A 21,319-nucleotide genomic window follows, 5' to 3' on the forward strand; every position below is an offset into this window, starting at 1 on the left:
TCATCCCCAGTAAATTGAGAATAGCCAGATCTCAAGTCTACTTTGGAGAACCAGCAGGCTCCACTCAGTTCCCAAATTAGGTCATACACAGAATGCCTGCCTGAAGCACCCAAGGAGTGGACATACTTCGGTCTGCCAATCCCCAGGAACCCTCATTTTCCACTCATGTATAATGACGAAGCAGACCTGGCTAAGCCATGGTTTACCAAAGTCTTGTTTGTGACTTTGCAAATCCTGCCCTGCAATGCACTCTGAATGTTCAGGCCTGTTTGTGTTGCCCCAGGGCTAGGACTGGCACGCGCCCAGTTTACACGGAGCAGCAACAAATGTACTTTATATTTAATTTTCCACGGTAGGTGTCTCTACCCACACAGTTTTAAATCTTTCTCTGAGCGCCAAAATAAACTGATATAACATTTAACCATTTTTATTTCATACGCACCCCGGGGTCCTCCAGAAAAAAAATCTACAGTTGCTCAAATCTGATTTTTTTTTTTTTTTTTATATGTGGAAACTGCACTGACGGTCTCCTTGGCTCTCGCGCATGTGTTCGCACCCGCGGCCGTTTGCTATATTTGGAATTCCGAGCGTCTTCGTGTCCTCGCTCGGTTTTTCTCAATGCCTGGAAGGGGCGGTGCGCAGCACCTCGCGTGACGCAGAAGGCCCCAGCGACTCACATCCGTCCCTCCTCCTGCGTCAGGAAGGACCCAGCTCGCCGCCCATTGGCGCGGCGCGTCCGGGCCCGCCCACTTTTCCTGGAAAGTTCTTGGAAATCTATCAAAGGTATTTCCTCTCAGCCCCAGTCGCACCCTCCTCCCTCCCGCTTCGGCTGCCTCGACAGCCATGGGCTGTGCGGAGAAAGGCGAGGGAAGAAAAATAGCACACGGCGCCCACCGCTTTCGTTACTACTGTTTCTGTCACAGCGCCCCCCGCCCTCTTTCTGCTGTCAGCATGCCACCCTCCTCCCTGTTCTACCCAGCAAAGAGACAAGAACACCCTGGGGGTTCACTTCACTTTCCTCCCCATCCTCCACACACACTGCTTCTCGGTGTTAATGTAGGCTATGCAGATAAAAGGAAGGCAGGCGCTTCTATTTATAACAGCGTGTGGTTACTGCTTTTATCGCCCTAGTATGTGTATTTGAGCTGTGCGGTGTATTTTGTCTATAGTTTGATTGTACTTATGTATCGAACATGTGTATTTATCACTTTGTTTATTGTACTGTATTGTCGAATAGTAGGTCTCTGCAGGTGCACGTTGCGGTTATAAGTCAATGGTGTTCTCTGATAAACTAAACAAGTCAAGTTTATCCACGTTTCATCTCTGTAAAACAAGTGACTCTAAACTTTGTACAAATGTGAGTGTCGTACGCATTCCGAAGTTTCTATAGAATAGCTTTCAAATGTTGCTAATGTATATGCGAGTGTGTAGATGTGATTGTGTTGGTATGTTTGTGTGTCGCGTGTCTGAGGTATGCTTTGGTGTACTGCTGTGTTAGTTGGCCTTTCTATTTCACTCGTCTATGCGTTATTGCTTGTTTCGTTATATTTGTTTGGATCTCCCTTGAAGCGTTTTGTTTAAAAGTGTTTTTTCTTAGATTTTCCCATTTTACATGTCTGTCTTCTGCATGTGTGTCTGCCTGTGCAACTGGACATAGTATGTGGTTCTTTAGTGCGACCGGTGAAAGTGTGAAGGCATTGCACGCTCAGAGTCTTGGTGTTTTTTCTGAACGTTCAGTTGTGTGCCTAATGTATTACTTTTTAGTAAAACGTTACATGCCGCAGAATGTGTGTCTTTTTGCCTGTTTGTCTGAGCCACGGAAGTGTGCCTGTGTGTGCGACGCACATGTTTGTTTTTCTTCTCCACTAATGCCAGAGCTGTGATGTGAACACACAATGCGGTTCCTGGAATCGGCTTCTTCCTGGAATAGATAAAAAAAATCCCCACAGCGAGCAGCAAAGAGCTCAACGTCAGGCAACGCATTCCTTCCCTGCCAGCAGCAGAGGCGGACGCATGACCCAGCGCTCTCTCTCTCTCTCGCTGCCTCTCATATTCACCCCATTTTTATTACAAATAACTCCCAGTTTGAGGTCTGCAGTGAGCACGACCAGCCCACGTCAGCATTCTACGCTTACTTAGAATACTGTGTGGAGATTACGGTCTATTTCTTTCTCTTCACGTATATGACTTCTCGCTCCGCAACGGTTTTTATCTTCATTTTCGGGACTGATCTTGTTTTTTGTTTTTGAAGTTACGCGAGTATCTGGGGGTTCCCCCTGAAATTCCTTTGTGTCCGATTTGGCAGCAGACTCTTGGCGCCAAGGTGCCGTGTTTTTGCCGAGGGCACTTGCCGTTGTGACCGACTTGGCTGGGCCATATGTCGCTTCGTAGACTTGGAGTCACGGCGGTCCTGAGAGCATCGTGGGGGATCTGAAGCGGACGCCCGGCAGAGAAGACGGAGGAGCAGCGATCCACCCGTGACTTCGAAGCTCTCATGCTTTTCTCCTGGTCCTTGTCGGATATGATTCTCTGCCTTCAAGGGTAAGTAGGCTTCGGCCGCCACTGCCTGCCTCTTAGGTGCACCTGCTGCTGGTGAACCTTTGCTTTCAGTGTCCGCATGCTTCTCGTGTGATCTTCCGCAGCCGGCCCCCATCCCTCACGCTTACTCTGCCTCCATGCCCCTGATTTACCTTTCATACTGCCCTAGGTATGCCCCCACATGTGCAGTGCTTCCCCTGTCTCCGTGCTTCACTTTTAACTCTTCTACACGTGTAGCCCTCCTCCACATGAGCCGTGCTTTCCTTGTTATTCTGCCCGGCGTCTACCCCGTCTACCTCTTGCTTTACCTGGAGTTCTGCTTCAAGTGTAACCATCCACCACATGTGCTGTGCTTCCTGTGTCTCCGTGCTTCCCTTGTAATTCTGCCCTCGTGTACCCCTTCTACTCACAAGTACCCCGTTTCTCGTGATGGATGCTTTTTCGCGGAGTTCTGCCTCAGGTGTAACCCTCCTCCACATGTGCCCTGCTTCCCTTGTGTCCGTGCTTCACTTATAATTCTGCCCCGCGTTTACCTCTTCCCCACAAGTACCCCCTTTCCCGTGCTTGATGCTTTACTTTGAGTTCTGCTTCAAGTGTAACATCCTCAACATGCGCCGTGCTTCTGTGCTTCTCTTGTTATTCTGCCCCGTATGTACTCCGTATCCCCACAAGTACCCATTCTCCGTGACTGATATGGAGTTCTGCCTCCGGTATAACCCTCCTCCACATGTGCCGTGCTTCCCATGTGTCTCTGCTTCACTTGCCATTCTGCCCCGCGTTTACCCGTTGTCCGCAAGTACCCATTCCCCGTGACCGATGCTTTAGGTGGAGTTCTGCCTCAGGTGTAACCCTCCTCCACATGTGCCCTGCTTCCCATGGTTCTTTGCGTCACTTGTAATTCTACCCTGTGAAGATTCTACTGTGAAGCGCTCTGATACCTTCGGGTCTTGTTAGCGCTATAGAAAACCTCTAAATACCCTGCATGTACCCCATCTTCACAAGTACCCCACTTCCCATACCTGATGCTTTTTGTGCAGCTCTGCCTTAGGCGTAGCCCTCCTTCACATGTGCCGTGCCTCACTTGTAAATCTTCCCCGCGTGTACCCCTGCTCCACAGTTACCCTGCATCCCGTGCAACATGCTTCACGTGTAATGTTGCCCCAGCCCTGTGCTTCCCGTCTCTCAGTGTTGCTGACATGCAGTCGTGCTTTCGCCGTAGCAGTGCACCCTTGCTTCCTTTGCTCCCGTGTTTCATGTATAACACGACCCCAGGCGATCTCTCACTTCTGTGTATCCAGGCTGTGTGCTTGGCTCCTTCAGGGGAACATCGTATTCCCTGCTCCACGCGTATTCTTGCCTCCTATGTCCCCATCCCCTGCTCGGTCCTCAGATTCCCGTGTACTCCTGTTTTATATGCAGCTTTCACGTTTAAGCCACCTCGGCTGTTGCCCCTGATGTTGTGTTCCCTGTTTTATATGTATCCCATAATTCACATGGAAACATGGGTCACCAACTCCCAGCTATAGGTGCATCTCGTTATATGCATCACGGTGTCCCCGGGATGTTCCAGAAAGCAAGATGTGTGGGTACCCCTGCTTTCCTGTATCCCTATTTCACATGTAATCCTATTTATTAGCACCTCCACTTCATTTGTATTCCTGCTTCCTTGGAATAATGCTAGCATGTTCACCCTGGTTCCATATGGAACCTCGCTTCCCCTGTAACCCCCTTTCTCTATGTAACCAGATTCTTCTATATGTCCACCTGTGTTACAGCTATGTTCGCTGCATGGGCTAAACTTATTTCTTTGTAACGTTACTTCACGTGTGTGTGGGTAACTTTTCTTTCAAGTGTAACATGTTTATGGGTAGCCTTCCTTTGTGTGTTCCAATCATTACAACCTTTTTAACACACCCTCCTGTGTAACTTTGTTTCAAGTTTTACATTTCTTTATGGGTAAATCTTTTAAGGTTTACATTTCTTTATGGGTAAATCTATTTCGCATTTTAACTTTCTTTGAAGCTTTCTTTCATAATTCATATTTTTCTATGGGTGATATCCCTTCATGTGTACCTCTGTGAGTATCTCTCCTCTGTGTATATAGCTTTCTTTAGGGGGATTGTATACCATTTCTTAAGGGGTAACTCTCTTTCATGCATAACATTTCTTAAGGGGTAACTTTCCTTCATGTATAACGTTCCTTCATGTGTAACATTTCTTTACGGTATCCCTTCCTATATGTGAAAATTTCTCTATGTGTCACCTTTCTTTAAGGTTACCTTTCCTTCACGTGTAATATTTCTTTATGGGTAACTTTCTTTTCTGTGAACATTTCTCCATGTGTAACCTTTGTGTATGGGCAAACCCTTCCTTCATGTGTAGCCTTTATGAGTACATTTCCTTCAGCTGTGACCTTTCTCATGTCTGTCTAACTTTCCTTCTTGTGTAATATTTCTCTGAGGGTAACTTTCCTTCATGTGTAACGTTTATTTGAGGTGATCTTTTCTTCCTGGGTAATATGTCTCTTAGAGTAACTCCTTTCTGTGTAACGTTTCCCCATGGGTACCCTTTCTTTCTGTATAACATTTCCCTACGGTTAACCTTTCTTTCTGTGTAACATTTCTCCATGGGTAACCCCTTCGCTGTGGGCGTCTCTTCTTAATGAGTGTCCTTTTTCTGTAGGTAACTTCCCATGTGTAACCTTTCTTTATGAGCAACACATTCCTTCATGTGTAAATTTAATGAGCAACCTTTCTTATGGGTAACTTTCCTTCAGGTGTACTGCCTTCTTGTGTAATCTTTATTTCTCAGAATCTCTGATTCATATTCCTTCACGTGTATTGGGGAACTTTACTTCATGTGTGACCTACTCTGGGCAACTCTCTTTAAATGCCTTCCTGTGTAATGAAGAACTTTCTCTCGGGTGTAAAGACCTCCCGCCCTATGTCTACCTGACTAAACCCTCAGTGCACTATTTGCCCTGTACATACCTTTTTAAAATGTCATCCGGCCCCTTCCCTTTTGATGTGTCCATGTACTTCATCAAAGCTCTTGAGTGTACCTTTGTGTCATGCCCTTGTTTAAATTACTTTTTTTAACATACATTGCTTTATCACATATACCCCGATATGTGTGCTTGTAGTCGAAAAGGCAGAACATCAAGTACCAGAATGCACCTTGATTTGGGATGAAGTGGAGGTCACTGGGCGCACTTTGCCCATAGCCGACGTTTGGACGGTGCAAGGCCCGCATCGACACACCCTACTTCATGTGGCTTCCACTGCACCGTGAGCCCCCCCTTCCCTCATCCATGACTGACCCTACACCTTGCAAAAACCCACCTCTAGCCCATAACTTGTAATTTAGGCATGAAAGAAAACTAAACGGCCTTCGGTAGAGGGGCAACGCCCTGAGAGGTGCAGCGGGACCGGCTTTGGTCCATGCCCGCTACAGTTGCATCTTCTTGCCAGTTTGTGTCAGGTGTGTGGGTCGGCTGCCTATGCCTTCGCAGTGTCTGTTTGGGACGCGTAATTCAGGTAGCGCTAGGAGTATTTCTCTTTTGTGCTGCATCTGTGCACGGAGTTGGAGCCGATGCGGCGCTCTCAGTGCGCGCTTCTTAAGGATTACTTCATGCTGTATGTGTCTGTGCCACGCAGGATGCGTGTGATTGCTTTAGTAAGATTAACAGGAGCCCACACGGGTAGGATGTATGTGTGTGTGTGACACCTTTCTATCTGCTATCGCTAGTTGCATGTATGCAGGGCTGACGCTGACGTAGTGTCTGAATGTGTGTAGTTGTTCATGTTCCCCACACTTGCATTTCATTTTGGGGCGGTGGCCCCAGTTTGCAATGTTGGGTAGTTCTGGCCTGTCCCACCCTCCCTCGACAGTGGTCCAGCAGGACAACAGTCCGGCCACTTCCATAGAAGCAACACATAAAGTGCCATGCGCAGCAGCAACGTGTCCCCAAGCAGAACTGCCCAGGTGTCTCAGGAGCTCAGAGGTAACCTGGCATCTCAATGCCCCGAGGACCAGACTAGCAGATGGTACGGGAGAAAGGTGGCCCAGACAGCTCTTCTGTCTAAGAAATTAAAGCAGGGAGGGGCCGGGGGCACAGTGTCTGGATTAGAGGGACGCATAGCACAGTCCACGACAGACACTGAGAGGGAGAGGCAAGGAAACGGCGGCAATATGAATAGACATGCCTGCTGTCTCGCGGATTGAGAAAGGGACAGAGCCAGGGAGTTGTGGAGTCTGTGGGAAGAAGGAATGTCTGCCTGATGGAGAATGAGAGGGAGACAAAGTCAGGGGGGATGGTGAGATGCCAAAAATCTGGGAGTGGGATAAAGGCGGGAAAGAGTCGGGAGACAAAGAAACACGCACTGTCTGAGGATGGGGAAACGGAGACAGAGGGGATAAAAAGGCAAACCTGGTGTCTGGGGATGCGGGAAGAGTAGAGGGCAGATTTGAGAGGAAGATAACCTTGATGTATGAGGATTGGGGGAGGGAGAGAAGGAAGCAGAGGGGAGATAAAATAGACAGTCCTGTGGGGGCTTTGGAAGGGGAGAGAATGGGGCAGAGAGGTGATAACAAGACAAAACAATGTCTGGTAAAGGATGAAGACGAAAGATGCAGAGAAAGAGAAAACAAAGATAGACCTGTCTCGGATGTGGGGATGTGGAACACATTGAAGAGAGGAAGACATACCTGGTGTCTGGGGATGTGGGAAAGGAAGATGGGGGGGGTGATAAAGGACACATTGTTGTCTGTGGATGTTGCTGGAAGGAGAGAAAGGGAGTTAAGCAAGGTCAGACGTGCTGTCTAGGAACAGCAGAAAGAAATGGAAGGTACTGAGGGAAACCAAAGACAGCACTGAGGTCTGTTCACGAGGGAAGTAGAGAAGAGAGACAGAGGGGAGGTCAACAAGAGGGGAGGTAAACAAGGCTCTAAAATCTACAGATGTGGAAGGGAGAGAATGAGACAGAGAGAAATATACATGATTTCAGCCTGGCGAAGGTAGGAAGAAATGTGAGGCAAGTGAGGGAAAGAAAGGCCAGGTGTCTGGGATGTGTGAAAGTGGGTAAGGCACAGAAGAGAGAGAAAGACAGACCTGAGGTCTGGGGATTTTGAAAAAGCAAGTAAGGGGTGAGCAGGGCTAAAAAAAAGCACATATGATATGCGGCGGTGTGGAAGCCAAGGGAGAAAGATGCATCTAATGCTTGGGGATGTGGACAAGGAGGGAACGAGGCAGACAGATCTGGAGTCTGCAAGACAGGGAAAAGGAAAACAGACAGCTACGGAAGTGAATGCATGTTTGATACCCGATGGGACCTGTATTTGTTTTATTTGCGGTTTTATTATACCGCTAGACATGAAACACCGAGAAGAAAAGGAAAGATCCATCAATTAATGCGAGATGAAATAAAGAGATGTGAAGGGCAGAGAAAGGCACGAGGTCTGAGAAGGCAAAGAGACACGGATGTAAAGGAGGGAGCATACCAAATATTCCACGTCCGTGTGTAGAAGAGGAGGAGGGGGCAGACTCGAGAGAGAACAGCCCGAAGCGAGGGAAAGGCGGAGCGTGGAATTACTGGAGAGCTTCGCCGTTTTGCTCGGGTTTCTCATAACCTCATTTCACCCCGCTCAGAGAGGAAGCAGACGTGCAAGATGGCTCAGGCTGGAGCACCCGCTGCAGCGTGCACGGAAGCCGACAGCCAGCCTGTGGTAAAGGCCTCCAGACCTTCTCTGTGCGTCCTGGCAGTGGACTCGAACCCACGAGGGAAATGGGGGTGGGCGAAAAAGCTGTCTTTACGCCGCGTAGGAATCAAGCGCCCCTCGTTCATTTCGAATGGAGACCTTAGGTCGAAGCGGTTTGGGGTGGCTGAAACAGCTCTTATAGGTACTGTTCAGGTTTGGGTCGAATACAGAGCCGGAGCTTTTTTTTCTTCTTCTAAACGTGGAAACGAAAATAAACGACAACCCGTTATTTTTGATCGTTTGCACAATTTTGCCAATTTATGTTTTCGTGTTTGCCTACGGTGCTTCGCATGGAGGTGAGGCGTTTCTGAAACCCCAAAACGGTGCAAACAAAAACCTACCCAGCTCAGTACATTGGTGGAAAATGAGCCAAAATACCTTTGCACGCGAAATTTCCCAAGCGGACGGGATACGCTTTAATCACGCTCCTGGATAATGATTTTCCCTTTACCAGTTCCATAGGTAAAGGAGCCTGTTCGCAGAAAGGCATTTCTTCAGAATGCTTTCATCTGTGTGTGACCTACCAACCACGAGTCTGAATACTGACACGACCTACTCAGCCATTCATCATTCCAAGGTCGATCAGCAGAGCACCTTTGGAATTGCTATTGCAGCTGAGTAGGGCTTCGTATCCCAGGTCAGCTGATGGATCCTTTCGGTGTCTGGACAGCTGCTGGGAGTGTGAACTCACTGGTATCAATGTGGACTTTGATTCTCTGCGCCAGCTGACACCACCTTTCTGCAGTGCTTTGAAACCGCGGCGATGAGGTCTGCACAAAGGGCGCTCAGCCTTTCCCTCCGTAGGAAGGGGAGGGCGAAGACCTACAAGATGGAGATCGCGCCAAGGGAACCGCTCTGCCACGCACATTTTTTAGGATTTCAGGAGAGAGTGAGGACAGGGTTCATGAAGGCTCAAAGCACAGGTTTTACCGTAGTAGGTTCGCCAGGCTTGAGCACCCTCCACTTATCTGGGACATGTTGGGGATGTCTACATGTCTCAGTCTGACGTGTGTGATCAGCGGGTGTTGCAGCTACGTCTTTTTTTAAGCAGCTGTACACCTGCTGGCACCTTTGTTGATTCAAACCTTCGGACACTTAGAACTCCCCCCCCCCCATTAAACACATTCCTGCACTGACAGTGATTGACACACACGACTAACTGTAGAAGGGGCCCCCTGACCTGTAGAAGGGGCCCCCTGACCTGTAGAAGGGGCCCCTGACCTGTAGAAGGGGCCCCTGACCTGTAGAAGGGGCCTCCTGACCTGTAGAAGGGGCCCCTGACCTGTAGAAGGGGCCCCTGACCTGTAGAAGGGGCCTCCTGACCTGTAGAAGGGGTCTCCTGACCTGTAGAAGGGGCCTCCTGACCTGTCCTCTGGCACAAAACACTTACTACTTTCAAACACCTTTTCTCTAACATTTTGGGCCTATTGTCTGGGTTATACCCTCACTAAGCCACAGTCTCTCCATCTTGTACACTCTCCTATACACAGGCTGCTGTCTAATATCCTGTTGTCTCCTCTTATTGGTCTCTACTTGTATCATGATAATTGGTCACAAAAGCGGCCATTTTGAATGTGGAATTATGTGATGCAGATGCAACATTTCGAACGGACTCTATTGCTTTATGTTTTCATTGAGTGTTTTATTTACCTACCGTTGTCTCTCCACCTCTCCCTGCAGGTCTCAGCCTTTGGTGGGTGAGCAGATCGGACGGCTGTCGTTGGCGAGCTTCCCTGCCCTCCTATCTGAACAGATAATGCAACCTCTGGCCATAGAGGCCTGCCAAGAAGAGACCCCTCCCACTGCCCTCGTGACCTCGCACCTGGAGATCAGCCATCTTCCATCCACCCCACGGGCCCGCGACCCGGAGGAAGATCTGCTCTGCATTGCCAAGACATTCTCCTTCTTGAGGGAGTCAGGTGAGGCATTGAGGCGCTTACACAGTGCTGGGAAGCAATTTTGTTGCTTGTGCTTTCATTGGTGGCAGAAAGAATGTCCTGAAAAGGATGCAGTGAAGAAGCAGTGACAAGGAGGGGCATAATCATGGTTACTGGAATTATGAGATGTTGCTGCCAAGGCGTTTTGAGCATACCTGTGGATTTGCCACATAATTCATCTACTTATGCATAATTTGCAAATGTTAGCAGAAATGTTTCTATCTTAAAGGTATCAAAACTTACAAAAAACTCAGAAATGTGTGTTGGAGCACAGGGGGAAGATCCTTCGCAAAGATTGACTGGTCATCTATCTGTTGTGTATTGCTGGTAGCATTAAACTGGAATTTAGGAGATGAAACCTTACCTAAACCACGTTAACGTGTAATAATGACAAAATTAAGAAGTAATAGTAGCACAAAATGTGTCATTTTATGCCACATAATTTGCCTGTGCTTGCCACATAATTAAATAGAACCTGCTGCATAAATTGTCCCTTCCCTGCCGCATAATTCCAGTGGCCTTGGTTAGAATCTATAAGTGTTTAGTGCAAGTGCACTTGACCACCCCCGGACAGTTGGGCTTGCGCAGTGATATGAAACCATCAGCTGCAGGATATTTATATGTAACATGTTGAAGCACGGAAGAGTGTTTTCAGCTGATTGAATTATAGGCCCTGGTAAAACGTAAAAACCAGATGTGACTAGTGCAGATTCTTTTCCCTATGCCAGCGTTTCCTCGTCCAGTCTTGTTGGTGGAATTTTGAGAGTTTGAGCTTTTCTGTTACACTTTTGCATCTCCATGCACAGCAGCTATGGGTCCTGCAATAGAAAACAGAGAATGTAGCATGAATTCCAGGGAGGCCCAATGCCACTTTCTTACAGACAGCCATGACACATGCACTTTTCAGCTTCAAGGCATAGTTTTTTTTACTAAATGGCGGATAACAGGGAATCCTTTTTACTTAGTTCCCAGCACTTTACGTGAAGGGGTTAAGTCAACTTCTTTTCTCTCACAAATATTCCTTGAAAAAAATTGGGAAGAAAGCAGGACTTTTAGCACAGTAGGGAGTGCTTCAAGAAACCCCTGTCCACTTTGCATTAAATGCTGGTATTGCTGGTCTTAAGCTTTCTCAAGGGCAGCCCAGGTGCCATCTATTTTGCACTTCTAAACAATTAACACGGCGTTCTCCAAAACGTATTCTACACACTGTGGTCCTACTGCTTGAGTTGAGGTCGACTTGGCTTCATTGCCTTTCTCTGTCCTGCACTTTACGGCTCAAAAAGCACACAATACATCAACCAGAATGCTGGTTTTCGGCACCATTTGGAGTGAGGATGCACCCGTAAATGTTTTGAGCCCTCTTATTTCATGCTGTTGAAGATTTTTCAATTCTGCACCAGTACATAACAGGCATGCCATTTTGTGTTGCATGGAATGCTTTGATCTCTGGTTTATTACAAAGGGGTTGTTTCATAAACCCTTTAAACATCACCAAAGTCTGCTAATAGTCCCTATACGGAAAAGGGTGTGAAAGTGAAAGGATTTTAAATACTGTGTTCTGTTAAGAGACCCGTGAGGGTAAAAAAACGTGGTGTGACTAGAACATATGGATGAAGATTTCCCATTTTGTGTCTGCAGGGATCTTGCTTCCATAGAAACCATTTGGAGCACAACTCTTACTGGGGACACAGCATTGGGAAATCTTAAAATGCATCAGATTTGTATTGTTGGATTTCAGATGTTTCCCATTGTATGTCCTGTGAAAAAGTGGGCCATTGCTCCGGGTGCAGCATGTGATGGAATCTTGCAGCCCTAACTGTTCCTGACCACTGCAGTAGCAGACATTCAATAAAAACTATTTAAAAACAATTTATTGGCATCCCAATATATTATACATACATCAACTTACAACAGTAGGGTAGCAATCAGCAATCAAACTAAGGAGCAACAGAGGGAATATAACCAGACAGACCTCCACTCACAAATTTCATACATAAACAACCTGGTTATAAAAAACACATTGTCTTTAGAAAGTTTGTTAAAACGGGTATTTTTTTCCTGTTCCGGTCGTCGGTTAGAATGTGCGAGAGATACCGGATCGCTCGGCCGTCTTACTTTTACCGGTTTAGGAGTACCATACATCTATGCAGGGAAACGGGTATTATAATCCACTCCTATGTGTGGCTTTGCTAAATTATCTAGTCATTCCCACCTATAAATGTTCCTCATGAAAAAATTATCAACCATCCACAGCTATTCTCACACCCACCAAAGAAAAATTGGGAGAGAAGTCAGAAAGGGCCTCACGTAAGCACCATCCATGGTTTTAACTGAGTGTGGATACTACTAAAAGGAAGAACTTGGGGGATAGTCGTTCACATCTAATTTTGAATCAGGAGATTTATTCACTTCTTTTCACATTACGAGGCTTAGACGTTTGATAGACGACACCATAATTAACACGTTATTATTAATTTTTCACCACTTCACATGAGCCTAAGAGTTAGGCCACACGTCTTTTCTGTCAAGAAAGTTGCTGATGATGACAGAACGAGCAAACTGGTGAGTACCAACCAGTAGCTCCATGGATCGTGCTTACGTGAGGCACTTTCTGACTTCTCTCATTCAGCAGAGCCACACTTAGGAGTAGATTATAATACCTGTTTAACAAACTTTATAAAGATTACAATGTGTTCTTTATAACCAGGCTGTTTTTGTATACAATAGTAGGGTACCAAATGATAGACAAATGCATAAACAGACCTATAGAGAAAGGTTTCTTTGAGTACGCAAAGTAGTACTCATGTAGTGCTCTTTTAACTGTTGTTTCGTGTATTTTTACTTGCAAAAGGCACTGCTTAATTTGAGCTGGTGGTTTCCTGTGCTGACCTGGCACTTAATAATCAACACCGGCGCTTTTCATAAGCACCAGTTAAGACACATTCATTTGCGGGGAGATTCAGTGAGGGCCCAGAATCACAGGATCTTGAGCCGACTTTACCTCACAACCTCTCCCCACTCCCATAATTAGTAGTTGGTTCTGTTTTAGGTGGCACCAACAGGAGTAATGGTCTGTGCAAGCTGCCTCCAGACTAGAGCCCCAGCACTTCTTTTTTTTTTTTTTTTTTTTTTTTTACAAATTATTCATTGGCAAAATGTTATAAAACAAGACTATTCAGGGACTAGCCACATGCAGTTAGTACAAATAGAACGGTCTGTGCCCTTTTTGCACTTTTATCATTGGGTGCTTGGGTGTGTCGGTACCAATTCACAATGGCATATAAGAGGATGTAAAAACGATCTTCTGTAGCAATACTTTACATGCTCATAAATGCTTTTGTGAATCGTCTACAAAATCTATAATTACGAAAGGTTGTCCTTTTACATTAATTGGTAAAATCTATAATTATAACAGGTTATCACTTTACGTTAATTGGTTTAAACTGAATCAAGAAACTGAACTTGACATTGCTATATGACACTGAAGAAGCAGTCATGACCAAGCAAAACAGTACCACTGACTTCCAGACAAGGAACTCGTGTCTTTAGACTTTTCCATAGCCACCCTTGGCCAGTGGAAAGTCATCTCAAATTAGTCAGCCTCACTCTTTTGATGACGTTCACACCTGTGAGTGAAATCTGCAATCCAGCAGACAGAACAACATTTCACAAACGAGAGGGTGTTCTACCACCACATTGAGGATTAAGTGTCGTTCTCCAAAACATATGTCCAGAATATATATATGTGAACAACGTGTAACATGAGATTATAGTTTGGTGAAAATATCAGTTTAAATAAAATATTTTAAACAAAATGAACGTAAGTAACTATAACTCGCTCCCCCACCATGCATAGTGTCGTCATCAGTGATGTCATACAACATGTCATCCGTGATGTAGTATGTAAGGTCATAAGCAGTGCTTAACGAAGGCAAGAGTTATAATTACCTCTGTTAATTATAACTTGAATTGAATTGTTATGTTTTATTTTTTAGTTAACATTTTATGTTTATACTGACATAGCCACCTACTTGTAATGTCACATTGACCTTTGTTTTTTTTCCGTGAATTTTTAAAGTTTGTTTTCATGTAAAGTAAGCTTACCATACCTAATATCACTGTAGCCTCTATATTTTTCAGTACATTAAAAATTTTTTTTTAATGTATAGTAAGATATTATTACCATACCTAATATCACTATAGCCTCTGTTTTTTTCAGTAAATTTCTAGGAGGTTTTTAACGCAAAGTGATATTTTATTAGCAGACGTAAGTATGGGAATCCCCACCATACACAGCCAAAGGCTAGCTGCAGATTGGGGTTGTGTGCAGTGCCTGGCCTTACCCTAACCCCCCCCCCAGGGGCATGCAATCCCACACCACACATGCCTTTCCTCTATGCACGGCGTGTATTGCCCATGGTGCAGGCCTACGGCCAGGCCAACCCCCTTTGGTACCCACCACACATGGACGTTGGCTGTCCACAATATGTATTTAACCGCAGGGCCAAGGGTCCGTCTGCGGCCCACAGGCACCAACCCCCTCTTTATTAATTTTTTTAATGCATTAATGGGATCCAGCGTGACCGCTGTGCTTCTTTGGAACTTTTGTGGGAGATGGGGTTGTGCTGGGTCCCGCAAAAATCTTGCAAGATCACAGCAGCCCCAAATAAGTTTTTTTGAAATTTGGCTTTCGGTGGACCCTCTGGGACACCACCACAAGGTCTAGAGGGTCTAGAGTACCCAAGCCCTACAACATTTACCTTATTCTTTAAAAATAATTTTTGGGACACTGGCACTGAGTCCCCATGTCCTATACTGGCAGTTTCAACATATCGCTCTTCATGTTGCAGCCAGTACAATCAGAGCATGAGCACCTGTGAGACTCACAGGAGCTTCTTGCTCTCACCACCGCGAGGCAGCGGATGGAAAAAATAATCGCCTCTGCCAATCAGGTCGCTCTATTATTTGAATTTGTGTGCCTCCAGGACTTTTCCAAGAGTTCAGCGAATGGAACTGTCCACATATCTATACATTGTGAACATTAATTTCTCAAAAACTACTAAACAGATTTACAACAGATTCCAAAAAGCATGCTTTCTGCATATAGATGTAAGGTTTGCCGAATTTGAAGTAATTCCATTCAGTTTGTTTGGCTCTAGCAGTGTCTAAAATAGCCTATAGAAAAAACATGGGAAAATCGCGGTTTGGGACCCCCTTTAAATATTGACCCCTGCTTGATGGATCACCCCAAATTTTTCAAGGAAGGGACGGAGGTGGATGAACTGTTTCTTTCTTTTTTTGGGAAACGTTCGTGAAGATTTGTGAAAACAGTGCAACAGTTATTAGCAATCCCAACAATCAATTTCCTATGGTAACTAGATTCTAACCAGTGCTTATTATGAGCTGCTGGTTTCGGTGCTTGGCACCGGCACTTAAATGTCAGCACCAGTACTTATGACAGTCTGCACATGGCAGCACTGTTAGTAGAATTTAGAGTTAAGGACAACAGCTGTTTATTAATGAAATACACAAGTAAATATTACTAATACCTACCACTCAGGGCGTTTTTATAGCTTTGGGTGCCTGAAATTGTCACTTTTAAGAGTATGATGGTTTGTAGTTGTGTATGCAATGTCATTGGCAGCTCTGTCAGAGCAAACTGGTGGTGCAAACTGCAGTGACTCCTGAGGAAGGCCCTGGCACCTATATATATATATTTTTTTTTTTCACAACCAATTTTATTGAGCAAATGAGCATTGAGAATGTGGCATCTCCACAACCGAAGAACACCACGACAATATCAAAACAGCAATTACATAGGCAGCAAATGATGGAGCAGACTCAAAAAATAGGCTCAGTATAGAAGCTCCCCAGCGACCCACCCTATCCCACAACTCCACCCCCCCAACCCCGGACACCCCCCAACCCCCCCCTACCACACGTGCATAGAAAGCAATAAAAAAAAAGGTAAGTAGGTGTAGCGCCACCAGGGCGACGCCGCTTCGGGCCAATAGTGTCACTGTGGTCAAATGTCCTCCTCTCGCGTATTTTTGTTTTTTAATGTAAGCCCTGGTTCGAACTATAACAACACAGTGGCAATTGTGACTGTATAACAAGACCAGGTGGCTGAAACGCGCTGCAGGGTCTGTAGCGCCACTAATAATCTGGATTGCACTTTCTACCGGAGTGCATGTGACTCTGTCATTGGCAGCTCTGTCAGAGCAAACTGGTGGTGCAAACTGCAGTGACTCCTGAGGAAGGCCCTGCTACCTATTTTTGTTTTTTAATGTAAGCCCTGGTTCGAACTATAACAACACAGTGGCAATTGTGACTGTATAACAAGACCAGGTGGCTGAAAGGCACTGCAGGGTCTGTAGCGCCACTAATAATCTGGATTGCACTTTCTACCGGAGTGCATGTGACTCTGTATAAGTGGAGTCTTGCTGACACTGCTTTGCTGGGAACCGTGCCCGGCCCCACGCGACACCCCCATGAGGAAGCACGGTGATCAGCGGATTTGTTTGTTTAAATATATTGTATATATATTAATTTCATTGAAAAAACACAAAGGTTAAATTGACGTTATAGTTAGATGTGGTAAAAGTATCTTACTTTGCAGGAAAAAAAACCAGAAATACACTTAAAAAGACAAGGTTAAAGTGACGTCATAGTTAGGTGAAAATGTCAGTTCAAATGTAACATTTTAAACTGAAAATAGCCAATGAAAATCTATAGTTTTTTCAAGTAACTATAGCAGACGTCCTCGCCATGCACAGCTTATAACCTCACATATTACAAACTCATGACATGTTCTCATTATATAGTGAAAGTTTATATTTTGGTTGCAATATTATGTCAGGATGATATTTTGTTCCTTGATATTGTGACGCACATCCATGTCTGGAAAACAAACCCTGTTTTTAGACATAGTAGAACGTGCCATAAGTCTGAATATTAAATCCTTGTGAAGTCTAATAGTTATGGGCAAGATTCTTTAATTTTGAAGTTTCTTACTTGTTGTTCCTACCTATACTCTGAGATCTTTCATCAAGTCATGGGGCTTACCTGTGTTTTAATTAATTCAGTTAAGCAGTGCAAGAGCTAGATCCGGCATTTACAGGTGTTTCACAAGGCACACACTAACTGATCAGATAGTGAATTCAATGTAATGCTAATTTTTTTCTGGTCTTTTTTTTTCAGGTTGGTACTGGGGTTCCATCACGGCCTGCGAAGCTAAGCAGCAGCTTTTGAAGATGCCAGAGGGGACTTTCTTGGTGAGGGATAGCACCCATCCCAGTTACCTCTTCACTCTTTCCGTCAAGACCAACCGTGGTCCCACCAATGTCCGCATTGAGTATTCAGACAGCAAGTTCCGATTGGACACCAACTGCCTGTCTAAGCCACGTATCCTCGCCTTCCCGGATGTTGTTAGCTTGGTGCAGCATTACGTCTTGTCTTGCACAGCGGAACATCGTGGTGATGCACCAGCCCCTGCCTCGGCACCACCTGTGCCCAAAGAGCCTGCGGCTGTGCATCTAAAGCTCATCCAGCCTTTGAAACGCAAGGACAAGGCCTCCAGCCTCCAGCACCTCTGCCGACTGCGCATCAACCAGTGTGTGCCACCAGCAGCAGCGGGAGAGCTACCACTGCCCAGGCGGATGGTGGAATTCCTGCAGCGATATCCCTTCCAGCTCTGAGGATGGTCAGAACAGACACAAAAACAACAATGCTGGTCCCAAAGAACCGCTTAAAGCAGTTCAACCCGCCAAGCGAGAGGAAGAAAAGAATGGGGCTCCTTGATCTCCACCCAAGACTCACTATGGAAGGTTGGGGGGGCACGGCAAGGACCTGCCTTCATTCTGCCGTTTCTCCCCTGATTCCGTTTGCTCACTAAAGATGGGTAGGGACTTGGGGTTTCAGGCTTTGGGTACCAAGCGCTATGGACAAGATGAAGGCTGGGACAAAGGGCATGGGAGCGGAGGCGCTGCGTGGAAATCACATGCACACACACTACTTGAACCCAAGCACCTTCCGTCGCAGCTCCTCAACCACAGATTGTATTCTATCAAACTCTATTTATTTTCCAAGTCATTCTTTTTATTTCATAGTTTGCAATTTATTATGTTTTTTCTAAACTGTTGGTTCTATTTTTACGGGGTTGAAGATAGAAAGGTTGTTCAATAGGATGTGAAATGTTGCCTATGCTCCAAAACTAGGATAGGGAAAGCCACATCAAACTGTGTATTTTATGTGACATATCCTTGTACTGAGAGCACACACACACGCTACTGCACCACAGACAGGCTACAATTAACAGACAAACAGCAAAGGTGATCCGCCAGACTAAACACCTCAGGAAACAAAAAGAGGAGTCTGACAGGCAAGCCTTTTAAATAACAGTAGGCACCAACAAACAGAAAGGCAGTTGCGTAGCCAGGCCTTAAACCGCCTGTGGCGGCCCCTACGTTTGCCGCCCTTGGCGGCCGAATGTACGAGCGGGGGAAGGTGGGTTCCGCCGATTCCTGCGGCTGCTGCCCTGCGACAGCCTCTGGTAAGAGCGGGGTAGGGGGGTGGAGCTCTGCACCCAAAACTAGTGCCGCCCGGGAGGGACCATCCCCCCCCTTGCTACGCCACTGCAGAATGGCAAGTCCTTCAGTCAGATGATCACTAATAGAACACGCCAGGCCCACAGACGTACACGAAACACATACAACATAGCAAGGTCCACAGACACACCACAGCAGATCCAGAGAATGCAAAGCACCACAGGCAGGCATCATGTAAAGTCCTACCGACCGATTCCCACAGACAACAAATTAAGTTCTATGGACTGTCTATAATTAACAGAACAACATCACAGGAAAACCAACAGACCTGAACAAAGACATAGACCCTACTGCAAGGCAAATAGGCAGAGGATAACTGATAGCAGGCCAAGCCCCTTAGAAAAGACTAAAAAAACAGAATGAACATTATATAATGTAGAGAAACCTCAGACAGAGAAAGAATGGTAGTCCTATTTACTGAACATGCATACAGAAATAGAACACCAAGTTCTACAAACTGGCTGCTTCCGAATATGGTGCATTACAGACAGTACAAGCCAAGCAGACAAACAACAAATATGCAGACATTACAACAAATCCCCAAGACCTGCAACAAAAGACACAAAGTTCCCCTAGACAGACCACACAAGAAATAGAGCAGCATGCTCCAATGGTTGGCCACAATAGGCAAAGAGCACGGCAAGTTCCAAAAACATAAAAGAACATGTAGAAGGACAGCAATGCAAACAACAAAAATCAGCCACCTGAACATTTTTTTGTCTCATGCTACACAGGGATGGCGAGGACCCCCAAATACCCGAAAATATCAAATTGGTACTACATGGGCTAGGCAAAGTCAGTATCTCTTCCCTGCAGGGCCAATATACCAACTGCCCACCATGTGGGACGTAGCAAATTTACAACAATCCTAGCTCAATACGTGCTGTGCACCAACCGCAAAACACCCTTTTGACACCCAGTGTGACCTAAAAACCTGTGGGTACCTCACCCAACTCTGATGGGTTATGTATGATATTTATACCCTCTGCCTCGCTTCGTGGGAGTATACAATACACTGCGACTGGTGTGAGAGAGAGTGACAGTTTGACCCTGCTGTTCTGGGACACTAAGTGAAGGTGTTGCCCAGGTTGGCTAAGTGTAATGGTGCTCTTCTGTCCTTCAGTGTGTGAATGTGCTGCTGTGGGGGTGAGGACACTGTTCGATGGTGCTGCTGATCGACGGTCGCATCCGGAGGCCGCCGCGGAGTCCGTGTAGTGTACTTCGATGGTGCTGTCCAATCCTTTCAATGAGCCGGGGTAGGGGCTGCTTGATGGTTGTTACCAGTCTGCAGGGTACTCCTTTGAGACGTCCCCTGCATCTGGAGTGTGAATGAAGCCCTTCCCCATTCCAACCCCTTACCCTCATCACCCCAAGAGGGGAGAGTGAATGCAAGCACGAGAAAAAGTGGTCAAGGAAGGAAAGTGACTTGAAAATATGTTTGTTCTTTTTTCTAAAAAAAAATATAGAAAAATAAAAACTGAAATTGTATTGAAATATTGTGCTGTTGTTATTTGGGTATAGTTGTACCGCTTTTTAAGAAGTTGTTTTAGTAAAAAGGTCAGAGTTCAAATAGAACTTTATTCGGTCGGATATAGACCACAAAAGCTCATAAGAAAAAATACATTTGGCAAGCATCAAGAATATAAAAGAAATAAAAAACAATTCAAATATCAAATAAAATCTTAAAGCCCACATGTCCCAATTAAATTCATTATACATTCTTAATTCACATACTGAGCAAAATATATTTAAAGACATAAAATGTCATTAAACATCAGATAAAAACAAACCGTACAACCTCTACATCGCCTAATTTAATTCATTGTGCGAATATCTTTCTCAAACTTAGTGCCTGAATAATAACATTTAAAACAGTGAAGCAAATCGGTGGGGACTCTAAGCGCTGCAAAAGGGCCATAAATCGGTCGCCTCATAGTAGCCCCCTTTGCTCTTGGTAAAAGATAACTTGTCTAAGCAGGCACGAGGAAACCCCCTCGCCCCCAGCATCTATTCATTTTATTTTTGCAAATGTATGTAGTTGAAAGAAGAGCTCGTGTATCTGACCACTTTAAATAAGAACTATCCCAGAAGTGAGTGTATGCATGTAATACATATTGCAATTATTTAGCACAAAACTAACTAGGGCGCAACCGCCAGCTGTACATGTTAAAGTGAAGGTAACAACTGAAAATTGGTCTACCGAATTTTGGAGAGAAAACATAACAAAACGGAGAGCACCGTCCTCACTACCGCAGGCTGTAGAAACTCCGTTAATAAAAAATACATTCTAGGGTCTATATAGGGTAGAGGTAGCTGGGGATACGTAGAGGTGAAGGCAATATTGTATAGCTGCAGATACTGGTGTATAGGTAGGTGTAAAAATAAAAGAACGAAGGTTTAGGTACTAGAGTATAGTCGTGTATAATAGAAGAGCTAGAGAGTTTTAAGGGGTGGCCATGCAAGGGTCGAGGAAGGTTGTAA

General features: G+C 45.5%; 1 protein-coding gene across 2 annotated transcripts; it reads left to right on the forward strand.

The window, feature by feature from the left end:
* The first annotated feature begins 790 nt into the window (after positions 1-790).
* On the forward strand, positions 791-20,332 carry CISH (cytokine inducible SH2 containing protein). Of its 2 annotated transcripts, none has more exons than XM_078661297.1 (3): positions 791-2,541; positions 9,976-10,214; positions 17,433-20,332. In XM_078661297.1, exons 1-3 carry the CDS (start codon positions 2,495-2,497, stop codon positions 17,927-17,929), a joined length of 783 nt encoding a protein of 260 aa, XP_078517423.1. In that variant the 5' UTR covers positions 791-2,494; the 3' UTR covers positions 17,930-20,332. The 2 variants fall into 2 exon arrangements, with proteins under 2 accessions (XP_078517423.1, XP_078517422.1); XM_078661296.1 differs by lacking the exon at positions 791-2,541 and adding an exon at positions 8,176-8,285.
* Positions 20,333-21,319: the final 987 nt, after the last annotated feature.

This window comes from Lissotriton helveticus, chromosome 9 (assembly GCF_964261635.1).
Source record: "Lissotriton helveticus chromosome 9, aLisHel1.1, whole genome shotgun sequence".
NCBI classification, from domain to species: Eukaryota; Metazoa; Chordata; class Amphibia; order Caudata; family Salamandridae; genus Lissotriton; species Lissotriton helveticus.

What these genes read in the sequence shown, in the direction of transcription:
- CISH (XM_078661296.1), top strand. Translation starts at nt 8,206, where the DNA reads ATGGCTCAGGCTGGAGCACCCGCTGCAGCGTGCACGGAAGCCGACAGC. An exon ending in AAGGCCTCCAGACCTTCTCT is followed by an intron (nt 8,286 to 9,975) that starts GTGCGTCCTGGC and finishes CTCTCCCTGCAG; the next exon opens with GTCTCAGCCTTTGGTGGGTG. An exon ending in CTCCTTCTTGAGGGAGTCAG is followed by an intron (nt 10,215 to 17,432) that starts GTGAGGCATTGA and finishes TTTTTTTTTCAG; the next exon opens with GTTGGTACTGGGGTTCCATC.